We start from the raw sequence: 19912 nt of genomic DNA on the forward strand, positions 1-19912 counted from the left end.
AAAGATATTTGATTCAAAAATTCGTCAATTTCGAAAATTATTAGTTTATTAAAAAAAAAATTTGTTTACGTGCTACTTTAGGTGTACATATTTAGTTTGTTATATATTTAGTTAGTTGCATGTAAGTTAATTTAATTTGTTATATACTATAGAAGAAAGAGATACTTAGAGAAGAAAGAGACCTACAAAAAATAAATTAGATCCCATCAAAAACATTAAATGTAAAAAAAGCCAATCCTCTACGCAGTTCCTCCACCGTAAAAAGTTTTGAGATCGCATAGAAGCCAAGTCCTGTTCAACTTTAATTGTAATAATAAATCAATATTTTGTGACTATATCAATTAAATAGTTTTGTTCATATTACAATAATATTGTCTTGGCCATGTGCACAAGTTAAAAGTCGCTCCTTGTAATAATGTGTAAATACCATTGAATTGATAAATTCTATATGGACATGATTTTACGATTGGACTGATTATGCACTGAAGAACTTAGACAAGGACTTAAAAGACTTAGAATTTGAGATCACCATGGACTAAACATCCGCCAAAGTACATGTGCAGTTCAGTGATGGATGATACTGAGTGTCATTTAGTAACGATTGAATAAACTAAATGTATTTAATTCTGTGATATTAAACTCCATGTTTGACTTTCACCTCTCCAAGATATGCTGTATTATATTTGTAGTTTATTGTGCTAATGGCCAAGTCAATATTATTGTAATATGAACAAAACTATTTAATTGATATAGTCACAAAATATTGATTTATTATTACAATTAAAGTTGAACAGGACTTGGCTTCTATGCGATCTCAAAACTTTTTACGGTGGAGGAACTGCGTAGAGGATTGGCTTTTTTTACATTTAATGTTTTTGATGGGATTTTCCTATTTCTACATTATAAATGAAAATAATGATGTTCTTAATAAGGTTTAGCTGTTCTATGTATTTCGAAAATTATTTTATTGTTATTTAATAAATCGTTTATTGATCCAAAAAAAAAATACTATTTTATTCTGCTTTCATGAAATTAGATGCTTTTTTCAGTCGCCTTTTCATAGATATTAGTATTTCAAGCATTTGCAATTTTAAAATATTAAATAGGTACGTTTAATAACATAAATGCCAATTTTTTTATTAAAAGACATATTGTAACTGTATGAAAGTAACTCTATATTTACATAAAAAATTGTGTCCTATTCCTTTCTGCTAAAAGTTCTGTAGCTACAAGATAATCTGGAAAGTTCTTAGCAAAGGTGTTAACGTGAACACGCGAAGTGGCGCTCCTAAATTCCATGAACAGCGAAATAGCATACCTACGTTATTATCAAGATAATTCCGCTCATATTCTAACATAATACGGAAAGCTCACTTTATGTCCACATTATAGCTTAATCAATTTTACTGTAATGAACAACAAGGTTTGCAGTATAGATGATGGCAAAAATATATTCCTTTGTACAAACATATAATACTTAAGTAAATAAGCATTTATACAATTAAAATAAAACTATTCTAGTAAAAAGCCTACATATCCTACCTAAACTACATATTTACAAAAATAAAAACTAAGTATCGAAAACCTCATCCGCATCGCTCTCACCGGGGATCGTGCCCAAAAGGCTGGCTGCATTGCCATGATGAATGGCAACTGAATGTAGGTTAGTTAAGTACAACTAAGAAATTATCATCAAGAAAATGACATGAAAATAAGGAAGCCATTTGTCCTCTTAAGCTTTAATGACCTTCGGTATATTCTGAAACTAGTTAAATAACGAGGTACGGAGCTGGAGTACCTCTGATATCCACTTGAAAAACATTTTCCAAAGAACGGAAACGACAGAAAAAAATAACAATTCAGTTTTCCATTCACCAGGCAAACATAAAAAAGAGGAGTTATATTTCAACAGACTCGCGCAGACGTGATGACGTCACGCGGCGCGAGCGATGCGACGCTTGACAGGCGTCGCGCGACCGAGACGGTAGCCAATTGAAAATTGTGGTTTCCAATGAACGTTTTCTAACTGTATTTGTAGTGGGTTATTTTCTTTCTGCTGTTGCTGTTGCTGTACCTAAATGTTGATTTTTTCTGCGTTTCATGTGATGTTTTGTGAAATATTGCCGGAAAAAATACAGAATGAAAAAGGAATTTGATTTATAGTAAAGCAACATTTAAAAAAATCTTCAATTAATGATAAAACTGTATAGGTACCTACTCGAAAATCCTTTCATATTTTGTCGGAAGTTTAAGCAAATTCCACGAGCCTACATATAACTTTTAAACAAATAACAATCCTTAAAAATTGATATCATTTAGTACTCTTTACGAACCTAAACGCTCACTTGTAAGCACTAATAAAAAACGGAGAGAACGTAACAATAAAAAAACCGTTACTGCTCGTAAAACGTTACATAACGTTATAAATACATAAGGAGCCACTTCTGCAGCTTACATAAAGGGTAGTTATAAACGTAGTAACAATAGGGAGAAACGTTACGATCACGGAGTAAGGAAAGAGAAGTGGAGATGCCATAAAACAGGTAGATCAAGTGCCTTCTTCTGGGTCAAATACTTACGGTGGGATGACCAAAGCAACCAGTTAAGAGTGAGTGAGGAGTCTAGATTCTTTGAGTTATTTATCAACGATTTTTGGTATCACAAAATGGACGTTTCCAAAGAAGGCGTATGAAGGCGCAGGCATGAATGTTCCTCGTCCCCCGCGCACCCAAATTTTGGCGCGGAACTTTCTTAAAAGATTTTCCGTTATGACATCTCCGCTAGTCATTTAGTTCTCCATGGTTTTGATATTTTCACAACGTTACGACTCAGGTAAATGGACCATAGATATTGCTGGTAAAATTTTATTTTAAACGACACTTAAATTTTAACGGCCTTCTTAGACGTTTTATTTTAATTTCGAATGGGTATAGGTATTCTAGAATTGTGCTGGTAGCGATGGTTCTAGAAAATAAAGTTTATCAATATAAAGCTTTTTTATGTTTTATCTTTAATATTTGAAATAGCCATGGGTGTTATTTTCTTTTACGGAAAAGTTCTTACGACCCTTTGTAATGAAAAACGGCGCGAGGAAAATTTTGTATTTTGTTTAAACACAACGTAATAGGTATTTTACCTCTTGACCCACTTTTGTATTCGCGTATAGGTACAAAGCTTTTATTTTTTCAGTTACAAAACATAAAAAAATGAATTTATATTTTATTCATAAATAAAAATATGTTTCATTAATTTAATTAAAATAATTTTAAAACAGTTTTACCTTTCGATTCGGTGCTTAAAGACAAAATGGTGGAATTAAGCTCATTAAAATTCTGGAAATGGAGTTATTATTTAAATCCGTTTAAGCTCATGGTTATTAAATATTCACTGTTCGAGCTTTTAATAATTCCGTTTAAATCTTAATATTAATGCGTGCTGAAAATATTCAAGCAGAATGTATCTGCATTTAAAAAAATATTATAAGTCTATTTAAAGTCATCCATAGGGTAATCCTACTTAATATCATAAACGCGAAAGTTTGTATGTATGGATGTATGGATGTTTGTTACTCTTTCACGCAAAAACTACTGAATGGATTTTAATGAAACTTTACAATAATATAGCTTATACATCAGAATAACACATAGGCTACAATTTGTAAACATATTGTTCGAAATACTAAACCTGCGCAGTCGAAGTCGCGGGCACCAGCTAGTTAATAAATAAAATATTGTCAGTGAAATTGTCAAGTAGTAATTTTTTTAACTCGTTTAAATTTTTATGACACACGTACTTATGTTTATGTAAAAAGTAAGTTATTTTTCTTCAGTCAAAAGTAACTCCATGAATATAGAAAAACAAAACCGAATACATGAACTGAAAACACAATCACACACACATAAAGATAAACGAATTCCCCAAAAAAGAAAGCTAGAATCACTCAGAGAATTCGAGAACAAAACGGGACCTAGAACGTGCCCCACTTACCACAAACAGTCAAAAATCTCCACCCTTGTTAAATCTGACAAGATCTTTTATTCTGAAACGAAACACAAAACAAAAGGATTTTCATGACAAGTTATGTAGTGCCTTGTTTTGTGAGAAAATTGCAAAATCTCACATTACCTACGTAGTTGGAAGAATATAATGATCCCATTTTGTATCAGGCTGTTGTTTGCTAGAAAAGAGAAATTATTTTTAGAGGTACAAGAGCATGGACTAATGAAGTTCCTTGTAACATGCATAGTTTGCATTATTTTGTATGAATTTAGTAAAAATAGCATTTTTATACCCACTACGCGGAAAGAGGGGTGTTATATGTTTGACCACTATATGTATGTGTCTCTCTTCTATATGTGTCTGTCTGTGGCACCTTAGCTCTTAAACCGGTGAAGCGATTTGGAGGCCGTTTGATATTAGATGAAAGACTAGCTTTCATCTCGTTTCAGCTGTGGTAATTAAACACTTTTATCAAAATTAGCTCAGCTCTGACGTATATTACACAGTTTCGCAAAGAAGGACAACCTCGACTAAGTTTTTCGTTATTTAAAAATTGAGAAACCCATCGTCATCTAAAATCTAATCTCCCAAGAAGTACTAGAAACTCAAAGCTTTAGTTGACGAGAAATTGGAAATTCTCATAGAACAATGACGCGAAATTGATATCAATTGAGTATTCCACGTCTGTGCGATGAAATTGCTCAATTTTAGTCATGCGATGCTTGCGTTTATAGCAATTTAGCTCGATAACAACGTGAAACCATTAATATAGCTGACGTTACTGATATTGAGAACGTGTAATTATACGCAATTAATAATTACCGTGTTATTATCTATAGTTCTATTCTATACTAATATAATAAAGAGACAACATTTTTTTGTTTGTAGTGAAGGGATTTGAAAAATTATTTATCTGTTGGGTAGCTAGATTATTCCTGAGTAACATAGGCTATATTTTGTCCGGGTACGGGAAGTTTAAGTTTTCCCCGGGAAGCAGATGAAACCGCGGGATGCAGCTAGTATAATATAATTACTGACTGTAAATATTGCTGAAGCAGTCTAGAATAATTAAACACGTAAAACATTACAGTTAATAAAATTTGCAAAGAAACAATATTTATTTTTAATTGAAAAAGCATAATATTCGTTTAGTCCCGGAAGGGATAGCTCAAATTGTACTCGTACCTAAACAAACCTTTAACTAGTGGATAGTTTTGTTATTTTATGTCCCTTTTCAATTAACTATTTCTGATGATATTTATCGCTTTAAATCGCTTCCGGAAATTCTTTCAGGCCAAAGTTATCATGCTTAAACTTATTATTTGAGTCTGGTTAAATAAAATTTTATTACAATGAATTTACTCCTAAATTAATTGACAGAACTGTATCATTGGAATACGTAGTTCACCGAACGATATTTTCGTGGAAAGTGGCGGAATCATGTTCCATCCGCTGGTAAAGCAAAACAAGGTATATGTTGAGTGCTATTACTTTAGGGTTTATCAGATAGATTAAAAAAGTTTTTGAGAATAGCCTACATTTCAAAAGTTATACAAAGCAACAACACTTTTTTAATGATTAAAATATTTGTCGTCCTTCGCAAAACAACTCCAACATTAGTTTATAGAAAGAAAGTCCTAGTTTCTTTGTTAAAACTTAGGTACATACAACAAAGCTATTTTAAGACTAGCTTAACTACTCAGGTTACATGAACAAGCCTAGCAGCACTAATTATAAATGCTAAGCCTGCATTCTGCTCAAGCGCCGATGTAATGAAGACATATTGAATTTGTGCATGAGCGCAGAAGCGTTCTAGCCGATAAACTGCCTGAGAACACGAGACTGGTGGAGTGCCAAGCTGAAAGCTGTTATTTGAGCTAATAATATTCAATCTTTTACACTTTGTGATTGGTTTTAAAGTTTTTTAAAGCCTTTAAATATCACGAGATTAACTTTAAGTTAGATTTTCCAAAAGAATATAAGTTTTACTAGTTTCGCTTTCGGTTACACCCGCATCACGTGGTAATCTCTTCACGTACCCTATACCTACATAATCTATATTAGTCTTCCCTAATAATTGGAACTTCTAACACCAAAATATTTTTTGTTAAATCGGACCAGAGAGATAAGGACTTTCAAACAAACATACTAACAAATTCTTCAGTTTCTAACATTAGTATAGATATTTAAGTAACATTTAAATACTTCAAGCACAAAGATTTCACACAAAATAGGCGATAACTTTCACAGACTAACAATTTCGCACCACTAAATGATATACTCGTATGGAAGCACAGTGAAACAATTTGCATATGAATGTAATATTTTGCATAGATGTTCCGCTTTACATTCAAATTGACTTTTCATTCGATTTTCCATAAAAAAATTACTTTTACCAAGTAATTTAACTTTCAAACGAAACATATTATAAAACATCAGGTATTTTTAAATTTAAGAAAGGAAATAATTGTGCAGGTTTGAATTCAACTAATACTAGGTATATATAAACGTAAAATTTGTATAGAATCTATGGTTGTATGGATTTCAGTTACTCTTTCACGGAAAATCCACTGGATGGATATTGATGAAACTTGACAGTGCTGTAGTTTTTGTGGAAAGTGGTTCCCTCAGGAAGCGGGTCAAACCGCTGAAGAAAGCTTGTATTTTATAAACTAAGAAACAAATCAAACTTTAAAGGTTTCCACATCTTCAACGCTCACGTTTATGACGAAACCTTACAAATATTCGATTCAAATAAAATTAATTTGAAACCAAGGAAATGTTGCTACTGACATGGCAATTTATTTCTAAGATTTTTCATTAAAACGAACACGCTCCGATACACATGAAACGCTTTATTAATTTGAAGAAGCTTTTATGATATTTTGTGTTTGTCATTAAAGATCATGTTCGCGACATTGTCTCCAAAGCTAACAGTTCTAGGATGTTAATGGGTGTGGGCGGAAGCGCGCGCGCCGCCAGTGATTATGTCTAACGCAGGGATAGGAGAGCGGAGGAGCAGCCGCGCGCGCAGCAGACCACGCTGCACATGCGACGCCTGCGCACCCCCTGCTGGGCGAGGTGCTCAGTAGAGAAACCAAACGAAGCAAAGTTAATACCGTTACACCACCGCCGACAATGGCCAAGTAGTCGCGCCTCCCTTCTGTCCAATTTGTGCGATTAGGTCTTTCTGTTCTGTTTAAGCTTCAGTTTCAATCTCTCAGTTACCTGTCCTCCTGTTAGATTAGTGTTTCCACTATCATTTGCTATTTTTGTCAGTCTGGCACTATCCAGACTGGTTGTTTCAATTTTTATAGGTTACTTGTTTCTTTGTGAACGATTTTTCTGCGAACAAGTTACGCGATACGGATCTGATGAATTGCCACAGTTTGGTGTTAAAAGTAAAGCGTAACTTGTTCCGAGGTAGCATAGCATTTTATCTGCGTCTAGATACGTTTAGTTTAGCTCTGGAACTTAGTCCCGTGTGCCGTTTGGACCCTGTGTGACTCGTCTGTGTGATCGTCCCCGTCTGCAGCTCCGTCTGTGTGTGTCCTATCCCTTAGGCATGTTCATACTTCATTCTTGTGTCTGGGTGACCCCTGTGTACCATACCATCAAGCTTGTCCTCTGTTTTTATAATATTTTCTTTAAACATTCTTGTGGTTTCAACCTCTACTCTAAGCGAAACCTTTTATAGTTTATGTACACGATGTTATTTTATTTATAGTTGCTACGACTGCTTTCACAATATTTTATATAAACTTTAAGAATTCTTTATTCTAGGTATTTTTTCGAATATTCTATTTCATATTTTATGACTTTTTAATACTATTATAATTTATTTATTTAACTATGTGTGTTGTAAATTTTGCAGGTGTCTTTATTTTATTAAAACCATGAAGGCATGTTCATCATTTAAAACTGTCTGATAATTTTTTCTCCATATTTGACGAGTTATCCAATTACTGTAATTTACTCGACGTGGTATTTTAAATGATGAACATCCAGAATTCCCAGAAGCAAGTCGATTGCGACAGTCCTCTCCTTGTGTGATCCCTGACTCTGTCCCATTGACGTCGTGTTTTATTTTAGACCGGCAGTGGCGCGCCAGCAGTCAGCCCCAACCCTGGTGTTTAGGTGTGTCGATGTTATCACTTTTTATGCCACTCACAGCCCTTGAATCAAACCCGAATAGTTCATCAAAATTCAAAACAACTTGCCCAAAATATTGGAACATTTCCATCGACTATTCCGGTTTCATTCAAGTGGTAATGACAATACGACCCCGAGTTAACCTTGAGCATCCCCCGAGATTCGCTTGTTTTGTCGTGTGGCTGTTGTGTACTGTATTGCTTTCCATTGTCTTGGAGCTTGTGACTAAAATTGTAACCCAATGTGTGTCTGCCAAAAAGCGCTTTGAATACATTAATAATTTGAATTCTGAAAGAGATTCGACATATGGTCCTTTTATTAGCAAATGAATAAAAGTCGTTTGAATGTCCCTCTTTTCATCGTACGTGAATAAAACGAAAGCTTCGATACTAATATGACAGAAAGCTTTCGTTTGAGAATTATTTTTCGTGTAAAGTTATCTTCTGCTTGGAAATCGAAATAGATTAAACAATGGAAGTGTCCTTATTTAGGACACATTATTCTCCAGCTCAATAATTTATTTCAAAGTGGTTCGATTGTTGACCAGACTGGTGGTTACTTGAAAATCAATGGAAAGCAATGTAACAGCATTACGAGTTCTTGAGCACGCTGCATGTAACATATTCGATACCTCTAGCTAGTGTACCCCAAGTAGCATGCTCAGATGTCTGCCAACTGTCTACTTCATCACACTTGGTTTGATTGGCAAATGATTTTACACATCGGTAACCTACACCCAATATTTGAAACAAATACTGTTCTCAATTTCAGGACCTTGTATTTTTAGTTGAACTTTTTTGTCCTCAACAGAACTTATTTCACAAGAATTCTCAGCAAAAAATCTGATATATTGTTCTACAAATCCCCACGCAAAGGACTGCCTATGTTTCATGTCTTGTGTACTTACAAACTTAACATACACACGCTTGGCCTGTAATCTTTTGGGTGGGATTTTGTACACACCGTACTTTATCATGCAAATTTTGTACTGTTTAAAGATACTGCAAACAAGACCACCTTTTTACTTTGGTAATTTACATCGTAGTTTAAACCGAGCAATTAATTATGAATCCACACTTTTCATACTAACAAGATAGCGTATAGCTGTAGTCATTAGTGACCTAATTAAGATTATATAACTTTAATAGACTAACAATGTACAGTATTAAGTACATAGTTCATAAATTAATTAGATCTTAAAAGTTTGCTTAGATTATAGTTTGTATGAAAGGAAACATTTACATTGTTGAAGCTAGTTTTGTTAAGACTTGTAAGTTTGTTAACAAGATAATACAATAGGATGAGAAGGTAACAAACTTGTTTTTAAATAATCCGCAGTGGAAAAATTAATCGTTGAAATGAAAAAGACACCGGCGTCCATAAAGGGACGAAGCAAGAATCTACATAAAGCAATATTGAAATTGCCGCGTTGATTGTGATAAAAAGGTCCTACCAGCTTCGCAGCTTTCGATGGTAAAAGGAACTAAAGGACAAGAAGTTTAACTTTCCTCCGGACATTATGCTAATGAATCGTTGGGCGTGAAGCTTGCTGCGAAAATTAGCTTGTTTTGTATAGAAATTTCTGGAAGCTAATTATCTTTTGCGCTGTGTACAGGCGGCTGGCTGACGAGGATGACGAGCTGTCGGAGGTGCAGCCAGATGCTGTTCCTCCTGAGGTCCGGGAGTGGCTGGCGTCGACCTTCACGAGGCAGCTGGCGACGGCGAAGAGAAAGTCTGATGAAAAGCCGAAGTTTCGGTCGGTGGCGCACGCGATCAGGGCGGGCATCTTCGTGGACAGAATCTACAGGAGAGTCACCAGCACTGCGCTTATGCAGTTCCCTCAAGATGTCATTAGAGTACTTAAGGTGAGTTAACATTTAATTTAGTTACTAGACTAGACTTTCCATCCAGATTTTGTCCACTTATTGATGTAAAAAACTTGTCAAGTTTGTTTGGGTCTGTACTTAACTAGATGGCCGTAGACAGTGCTAATAACACTAGATAAATAATCGTTTATTACTGGTGGTATAATAAAAGTTTCATCTCGATAAAACGTAGCATAGTAGTTACATACAAATAATAGACGTAAGTCTACATTCCATCCAATTTAAAATTGTCCAAATATTGATCGAAGCAACCATTTATTCAATATCTGCAAACTAAATTAATAACTACGCGTTAAATTCTGTCTGTTGGAGTTAGACTTTGAATACCAAGTGAACAATTAGAATGTTACGGCACGATAGGAGTGTTTCTGAACAATCCAATTAGTTCTGGAAGGTTCGTTTGATCAAAAGTACCCTTAATAGTATTAGCGTTCATGGTAATATGGTCTTGGATAATAGAGCTTGTAATAATTTTAGTTAATTCACGATTCATTTTGTTATAAAACTATTTTGGTAGTTTGTAGAAGACCTTTTCTTCTGTTACTTATGGGCAAATACTTGGAATTTTTTGAAAGTTTTTAAGAACAGTACAAGCAAATAAATATATGAAAAAAACACATGTCCCACATTTATCACCAAAATAAATTAATAAAACTGTACCGAACAGCATTTTTACATGCTAAAGTCCATATCACTTTTACATACTACTAGTTACTTACGTTAATATAGTTAGAGCGATCTCACAAAGTCACTGTTAGTACGGGTACGTGTAACTTTTAGTGCTTTACAGAATTTCCACAATTTCTAGTCAAAGCTGAAACTCAAAAATGTTCATACAACGCTTAATTCTGAAGGTTCGAACACTCTGTGTAATAGAGCCTTTTAACATTTTCTGAGTGACACGTACCCACGCTGAGTTTTTTCACGACCCAATTTTCTTTTTTAATTCTCCTTGTAAAAACCGCGAGCAAAGAGTTTTGGTTTCGAAAGGAGTATGGTTGTATCTTGCCACGTGTTTGTTTTTGAAAAAGGGAACAGGAAATGTCAAGTTCGTGTCTTTTGCAGAAAAAGGGATAAGTTGTTTCGCAATGTTTGAAGCCAAGGAAGGGACAAAGCAGTTACGATTGATTTTGAAACAGGTGCTTTTTTAAAAGGAAAAAGGGGGTTTATAAAAGGTGTTTTTATTTTGGAAGTAAAACAAAACAATCTTGGTCTTACTGCAAAAAAGTTAAACAGGCGTTGGTCACGTCTTTAAGAAAATCTATTGAGACTTGTGAACTTTTTTGTAGTAAGACCATATAATTGTACCAGTTAATTATAGCATTTCCATTTAAAATAAATAAATAAGTACTACATATAATGTTTTTGCAATATATGATAACACGAAGGTTTATTTTGCCGGGAGATAACCTAGTAACCCAGTAACCTTTAGTAATTGAGTCGGCAGACCTCGCCTGAATTCTATGGATGTGTATTTATATGGGTTTACAGGAAATTGTGCGGCTACTAACTACCTTGTCGGCACAATATCAGTAGTGAAAGCCCATCGGTAAGACGGGGCCACTACTATTACTAGTCGCAAAACTCGATCGACCTACTGTTTTTATATAAAAGTTTATTTAATAAACCAAGTATTTTTGATTCAACCCTGATGATTGACTTGAGCTTTACTTGTAAAATAAAATAAAACTACCTATAAATGCCAAAATGAATTTTTCCTTCTTATGGTCTCTTTTCAATGAAGAAACTGATTGAAGCCTAAATATGCACGTATGCATACACGGAGAAGAAGGATCCTGAACGCTTTATTTCCCGCTATGCGAACTATTATACGTAGACCTGCTACTTTTGAAATTACTTTTTGCGTAAATACTCGTATCATAATAAGATTTTAAAAGCACTAAAATACATAACAACCCGTATAAGCTAGGTAGGTTCCTCTAGTAGGCCTCTTTAATTAAAATCAACAAGAGCACCTACCAATGAGGCGAGAGGGCCACAAATCCATCTCAGGTATCAAATATTCACTATCAAGCAAAAGGGGTTGAACAAATTAACTCCTCGTAAGAGCCAGATTAATTTGTACACGTATACATTTATCTTCGTTCCCAGTATTCCTAGTTCTGACCTCGCAGGAAAGTTTTGTTCTGTTTTATTTGCAGAATTGAATCGTTTGTGATGTTATCTAGCTTTACTTCAGTAGGTAATAAATGGTTATTCGTGCTCCACATATTCTGGCATTGCATAAATTGTTTTTTTTGCTACAGGCTACTAAAAAATGTAGACGGTGTATGATGGAGCAACCGATAAACATACTTAAAAAATTAAACAGGGAACAATTTCGGAATTCCGTTAACTTACATAAGGACCCTAACATTGAGGAAAAGCATTTTAAGGAAATAATACATTCATATTTTAAACTATTGGCTGCAGGTCTAAAAAGACCTGTAGCTAGGGCTGCCATCCGTCCGGGTTTCCCCGGATTTGTCCTCGTTTGGAGGCCGTCCGGGGGCCGTCCGGGCGGGGTTTCAAGAAGTGTCCGGGGAAAACCCGGACATTTTTCATAGGGCCATCTTAACCTATTGTGCCTGGGTATGCGAATTACCCGGGCGCCTAATAATGCAGAAGTCCCAAAACTCCAAAATTTTCGCGCTCGCTTCGCTCGCGGCTTCTTTTCTTAACACGTTTTTTTTTACGTTTAGCTACTTTAATATCCCAATATCCAAAAAATTTTGCGTTCGCTTCGCTTGCGGCTTCTTCACTTTGCGGATTTTTTTATTATACAAATTTAGGTGCTTTAGTGACCCAAAACTCAAAAATTTTCGCGCTCGCTGCGCTCGCGGCGACTTCACTTTGCAGTTGTTTGTATTTTTCAACATTTTTTTGTCTAACCTATCAAGAAGGTAACTCCTAGTTTCCATATGAGCTTTCTTAATTATGACCTTCGAAATACATTAAGTCACAATCTTTCAATACCTACTAGGTACTACATGAGCTAGAGACGGCCCTGACTTTTCATTTAAGTAATATGGTAATATAAAAAATTTGGTCTTGTTTTGTTAAACAAAAAAAATCGGACTCGTCCGGGGAAAAAATGCTATTTACGCCAAATGTCCGGGTTTTTTTAAATATTTGTCCGGGTTTGGCGAAATTCGAAATGGCAACCCTACCTGTAGCGTGAATGTTCCGTATATAAACACGGAACTTCAAAACCACTACAGTCCCAAAGTACATCAGCAAGTTCCATTAAATCTTGAAGTGGGCCCAGCAATGCATACAATACTTGCGCCGTCCGTTTACCTTCGGAATTCAAAAGGCAGCGTTGGAAGCACAATTCTCTACGAACCAGAGTTATTTAGTTGGTCTTTTGTTCCTTTCACTGTCAATTGTTTCCCTTTATGCTAGCTTCAACACTTTACGGTACAATTAAATCTATAGGCTATGTTACTTTGTTGAGGATAGCGCCTTTTATCAAGCACTTATGACCCAATATCATAGAACCCTTGTGAAAGGGATAAGTCCTTTAGTATGTGTGTGTATTGATAAATATCTATTCTCTTGTGAAAGTCCAATACAGCACTGCATTTTTAATGACAACTGCTTCAGCAGATTCTTTCGTGCATAAGGTCACGAGGGTTTCCTACCTATTTACAAAAGCCCCACCAGGGAGGGCCAAAGCCTGCCAACTGTAAACATACTCAATTCCTACTTATCTTTAGATACTCGTGCGAACAATTTGGACACGTACTAAAACAAGACCCTGAATAATAGATCAGACTACAAGGTCACTGGGTGCTCTGCTTAGTGCGGTTAATCTGTGTTTGTGTAAAGAGGTGCGCTCGAAGGAGCACGTTAAACGGCCAATCTGGTCTGTCAACATACGATTAATTAAGACTATCCCTTCGGATAGGCTGCCTAAATACTAATCCTCCTTTTATAGGTTGTTAAAGGTAAATTGGATTGTGGAGAACAAATAACGTGTATGTCAACAATTGTCAACACAAATGTACTGGTAACAAATGAATATAAGAATTTTATTGTAGTCGGGGAAAAGCTTCAATCATTGTACAGCAAAATAAACAGACTGGAATATTGCTTTCGCTAGATTTCGATAAAAATGTTTTCATTGGATAAGGTGGTGATGTTTTAATCTATACTAATATTATAAAGAGGAAAGCTTTGTTTGTTTGGTTGTAATGGATAAACTCAAAAACTACAAGACCGATTTTAAATATTCTTTCACCATTAGAAAGCTTTATTATCTGCGAGTAACATAGGCTATATTTTATCCCGGTGCGGGCAGTAGCTCTCACGGGACGCGGGTGAAACCGCAGGAAAACGGTGAGTTAATTTAATAAAAACAAAGCCTTCATGTTCAAAATTAGCTGACTCTTTTATTTGTGTTACTAATAAACTACTTCTATTGCAGACGCTGGACGAATGGTCATTCGACGTGTTCGCGCTACACGAGGCATCAGGCGGCGCGCCTGTCAAGTACCTCGGTTACGAACTCCTCAATAGATACGGCATGATTCACAAGTTTAAGGTAAGAAATACAGGCTTTTGAGGAAATGCTGTATGCTAGATTTTAATAGTGTTCCATGCTTGAAAGATGTGAATTCTGCTTTTTAAGCACCGTGAAAGTTCCTGTACAGTACATTTTCATTGTGAGATATGCTTACGTTAGTTAATAAATATTTTTTTGTCACATTAGTGTCAAATCCATAGTCATTTACTAAATCTAAATAGCCTAAAGGTGTCTACACACCAAAGCCGCTGATGCCGGCGGCACAGCCCGGCGGCCCAACCCGCCGGCCGTATTTTGTACAATCATGCCGCCGGCTTTCATAGAGTATTTGACAATTACTAGAACACCACATGCCGCGGCAGTCGTGCCGCCGGGCTGTGCCGCCGGGTCAGCGGCTTTGGTGTGTAGACCCCTTTAGACACCCATTTTTCTAAAGCTTGCATTTAAAACAGAATGTATGGGTATCATACCTTTTCAACTAAATTCGCCGGGTTCAAATAATAACAGTCTTCCGTAACCCGCCCGGTTCCGGTTGTAAGCAAATAATAAATGGCACAAATAAATATGAACAAACTGAGTCTGAGTTCCGAAACAGTTGCTTTTATTGAAGTCTCACTTGCTTTATAGTTAACATCCAAATTAAATGAAATATTAACAAATAATATTGTGGGATTAAGAAAAGAAAAACGACCATGGCTAAGTAGGAAATCTTACTCCAATTTCATTTCGAGTCAGAGGTAAGAGCTGTGACTGACCTATGATACATGTGGTAACTGCTTTGTACCGTTAGACGTCTACTCACTTTTATTTTGCAATCAATCAAATATTAAGATTAAGTAAGGGCATGTTTGATGTAGGTACTAAGTAATTCTTTCTTTCCTGTCATCTTTCTCTATTATGTGTGTGTACAAAAATTTGTAAATAAATAAATAAATAAGTTAATGTATATAATTAATTTAACATCCATTAACGTTATTCAATTACAATTTCAATACCCGTAGTTAACTAACTACAGCACCCAAATGAACCATAATCTAAATCTTCAGTGGAGGCATTTTAGAAAATCAATTGGCCCAAATGTAGGTAACTCGCTAAAATGTGGATAAGTTAAATTAACCTTCGTTTTGCAAGACATTAATCCAATTTGTCGGTTTGTTACTCCCCGAGAACTTTGCGTTCCTTTCTTTTCATTTATCTTTTGACTAATTTGGAAAGAGAAGCCCAAAAGATATAACAAAGGATTTCTTCGAAGTAAGTAGTTACATCTTTTTTGTTTTGTGCCTACCCCATTTTTAGAGATCACTTTTTCAAAAATTCGTTCAATTAAACAAAAAATAAAGATATGATAAAATCGTCGTTGTCCAATTTACTCTCACAAAAATAACATGTTGGCGAACTTTTATCTCGCAACATTATTTAAATATTAAAGTTGTGATTTCGCCAAAAATTACATCGGGGAAAGTCTTGATGGAAGTTATAATAGACGTTCAGCGTTAAGTTAAAAAGTTTCAGACTGAGCGTTGCCAGTAATTTTTGACGAGTTCTGTTCCGAACATACACTTTTGTGAGAGAAGAAATTTAATGAAATTATAACGCGGGCAACCTTGGAAGTTATCTGGCAGCTTATAACCACAACAGCACACAATATCCGGTACTTAAACCGACGAGTCTCATGGACTTACTTGAGATCGTTGTTACATAGATAATGCTGCCAATGACTTTTAATATAATCTTTGTTAATATAAGGTGACTTAGTGAACGACTAATTTTCGAAAATAACCATAAGATATATTTTGTCCATATTCACCTATAATTTTATCTGTAGTCAATTTTTTTACAAATATGATGTCACGAAAAAATATAGCCTGAATATATTCAGTGTATTTACTGCAGCTAAAGAATTTATGATAAAATATCCAAAGCATTTCAATTTCTGCATCAGACTAAAGCAAGTGGGGGAATGTCGAGTAAACTTGGGTACTTACTTTATTTCCTGCGTTCCCGGCAGTTCTACATGATTGAATAGAAATGGGATTTCCGAGTGTCTAAGTTTAAAGTATTGCGTTGCAGACACCCGACTACTTACTAGTGTTGCATTTGAATAAGTAGATCGGTCACATCTTTAAGTGGATAAATGGTTTTTACAATACTCCTGTTCGAATGATGAATGGTTTCTAATGAGACTATTAGTAGTTCTGTTTTATCTGCATTTGAAATAGGTAGTTAAAGAGAACCAGCTGTTGTACTTTAGCCATTAAGCAGTCATGATTCCTATTATATAAAATCTACTCCTACAACATTAGGTTCCACTCTTCTCACTATATAAATTTTATCTTCTTTTGTCAGGTCCCGCCCACCACGCTGGAGAACTTCCTCAACAGGATAGAAGAAGGCTACTGCAAGTTCCACAACCCTTACCACAACAATCTCCATGCGGCTGATGTTGCGCAAACCGTTCACTACATGCTGTGCCAGACTGGACTGATGGTAAGCAAAAACTGTAATTTGACAATAAAAACAAGAGAAGACGAAATAGAAGAATGAGTAGAATCGGTAGGGGTATTAGTCCGATATCTGAATTATGACTTAGTTATAATTCTACCAATAATAATAATTATAATGGACACGCTCGGAGACATTTAATGGTTACATAAGCCGTTCCTTAGTGCAGAATTTCTATGAGAATTTGTTACTAAGGAGTGACTTAAGTAATCATTAAACGTCTTTGAGTGCGGGGGTAAGTGATCTGAAGGTGAATATAAGTGACAAAAGGCGCTAAGTCTACTTAAACCCAGTAAATTTGAGCACAATTCATAAAAATCTACATCCAATAGTGGATGCCTGATAAGCATTATTTGGTAGAAAGGACAATATAGCTAAAATCAAGCCTACTAATAAACACACAAGACTGAACACAAACGAAACTTTCGTGCATTGTTAAGAAGCCAGACTAACAAGACTTACATGAATCTTGTAACCAGACGCAAACTAATTTAACAACTTGAGTCACAATGAACTTAAAGCCCTATGGAATCCTTTAACTAATGTTAATTACAATGTCGAATAAACTGTGTGACTTACATACAAAGTTACACGAAATTATACCGAAAAGTTTGCTTAAGAACACTTCCTGTTCGGTGTAATTATGCTCGAACTTGTAATTTGTGACCCCAATTTTGACTTTTGAGTTAAATCGTGGTTAAATGTTACCGATATTTTTGTTTCTGATATTTATTTCTAAAGGTCTATATTAACAAATAAAAATGTCCTATATCGGCCATTTGCGACGACAGATTCATCTTAACCTTGCAATTTTCCTTTCATAATCAAAATAGCTGTCTCCTGGCATGAAAACCAATATTAGCTAGTTAAGAACGTGGGAGCGGGGCTGAGCGACATTAAGTCTCGCAATTTTTATGGAACAACTAGATTTTCTCAGTATTTTCACCCACGTACAAACCGCAATATGCACCGTTCTATGAAGCCTGTCAGATATTCATGGTTCAGATTTTCAGATATTATATCTTTAAATACATCTATAGACTAAAAAGGCTACTAATATTAGTGGATGGTTATTTAGTAGGTCGTTATCGTAAATGACGTCTCCTCTTGAGTTACGTTACGGGTGTCCATAGTCGGCTATAATTATAATCCATTACCAACTTACATCTGTCAGCTCATTTGCATTGCACAACATAAAATAATAGGTACTAATCTTTTCTAGACACTCAATCCCAGCTACCTACCTACTAAACAAAACCTCATCTCCACAGAACTGGCTATCAGACCTGGAGATATTCGCGACGCTGGTGGCAGCAGTGGTGCACGACTATGAGCATACTGGCACCACAAACAACTTCCACGTCATGTCAGGGTCTGACACGGCTCTGCTGTACAACGACAGAGCAGTTCTGGAGAACCATCATATAAGTGCGGCTTTTAGGTGAGTGGAACTCTTTTGAACAAAATTTCGAAAAGAGTCAAAATTCAAAACGTCAAAATTATAATTTCTTCAAGATTAAAACAGAAACAATCAACAAGTTATTACGCTTGATTGCACTGATTTTGGTGGGAATATTTGGTGGGGATAGGAAAGTAAAGAGTGTTTTGGACAGAGCAACGCAAGATTTCTATTAAAGGGAGAAGACATATACCTACTACAGCAAGGGGTAAATTCAGTACGTAGGCGTTGACATTTTTTATCAGAAACTAAGCTAACAATAGAAATACCAAAATCCGATTTGAATATGATATTTCCAAGTTTTCCAACAAATAAAAACTAGATTTGACATCCGAAATTATTTCTTTTGTGTGATCTCCGTATTTCACATCACAAAAGCTCCATTCAAATCAAAAAATATTAAAAGGTTAAGATAAAAATGACAATCGAAGAATCAAAACGAGCTGTTTATTGATTTCTGACGACATCGAATTTCTAGACGAAACACCAATTTTCTTCAGGAATAAAAATTAAGAAAGTAAGGCAATGGTAATGATGAAAATTGTACCTTTAACAAAAGAGTCCCACATTTTAGCTGAGAACTCGTTATAATAAATGATTTCCCTTGAGACACGAGTACTTATAGCTATTTTTACTCGAAAGGGCCAAATTCTCCTATACGTGATAAGCAGTCTCTATAATAATATTTTAAAAAGGAAAAATATGTGTATTTTGGTTTCTTTGTTTGTAATGGATAAACTCAAAAACTGCAAAACCGATTTTTTTTTCGCCGTTGGAAAACTACATTATCTGCGACTGACATAGGTTATACCTACTTTATCTCGGTACGAGCAATAGTTCGCACGGGAGTTCGAGTGAAACCGCGCGAAACTGCTAGTTAGATATAAAAATTTAACGATTACTCGTAAAGTCCAGTGTTTAATAAAAAAGGGCGTTAAATATTTAGTTACTTCTTTAGAGAGGGGCGTAAATGTAAACGATTTAATGTGTGGACTGTGTATATCAGTGATAAAAAATCCGCCATGGGAATCACATACTTGGATTTTAGGGCCGATAGTAAAAGGGAGTCTAAAGAGACATAGAAAAAACGACTGTATCAGCATAACTACAATATTTTCATCAGTAAATATTCCTTCGATCATTCGGAATTGTATAACCGCTTCTGGGTTTCCTGAAAGAAGATTTGAACAAACAACAGTAAGACCTCATTGTCAAGACTAAAACTAATTACTTATAGATTCGACGTAATTTATTTCTGCTACTCTGACAAGTCTCAAAAACCGGAGTCTGCAACCCCTAGGTGACTGAACTCTGTTGGATAAATAGATATTTTTTTTGCTGAATTTAATAGTTCTTAACAACACTACAAAATCTGGAGGGTCCACA

General features: G+C 35.3%; 1 protein-coding gene across 11 annotated transcripts in view; it reads left to right on the forward strand.

The window, feature by feature from the left end:
• Positions 1-19912, forward strand: part of Pde1c (Phosphodiesterase 1c) — a 455862-nt gene that overhangs the window by 427750 nt on the left and 8200 nt on the right. For 8 of the 11 annotated variants that reach the window (XM_049835880.2, XM_049835881.2, XM_049835882.2 and 5 more), the window contains 6 exons: positions 7000-7110; positions 8092-8136; positions 9767-10016; positions 14467-14583; positions 16912-17052; positions 18339-18508. In XM_049835880.2, the coding sequence (XP_049691837.2) occupies positions 7000-7110; positions 8092-8136; positions 9767-10016; positions 14467-14583; positions 16912-17052; positions 18339-18508 (834 nt within the window). The remainder of the gene's footprint in view (positions 1-6999; positions 7111-8091; positions 8137-9766; positions 10017-14466; positions 14584-16911; positions 17053-18338; positions 18509-19912) is intronic. The other 3 variants (XM_064035225.1, XM_064035226.1, XM_064035227.1) reach the window with 3 other exon arrangements.

The sequence above is a fragment of the Helicoverpa armigera genome, chromosome 6 (genome assembly GCF_030705265.1).
Source record: "Helicoverpa armigera isolate CAAS_96S chromosome 6, ASM3070526v1, whole genome shotgun sequence".
Lineage (NCBI taxonomy): Eukaryota > Metazoa > Arthropoda > Insecta > Lepidoptera > Noctuidae > Helicoverpa > Helicoverpa armigera.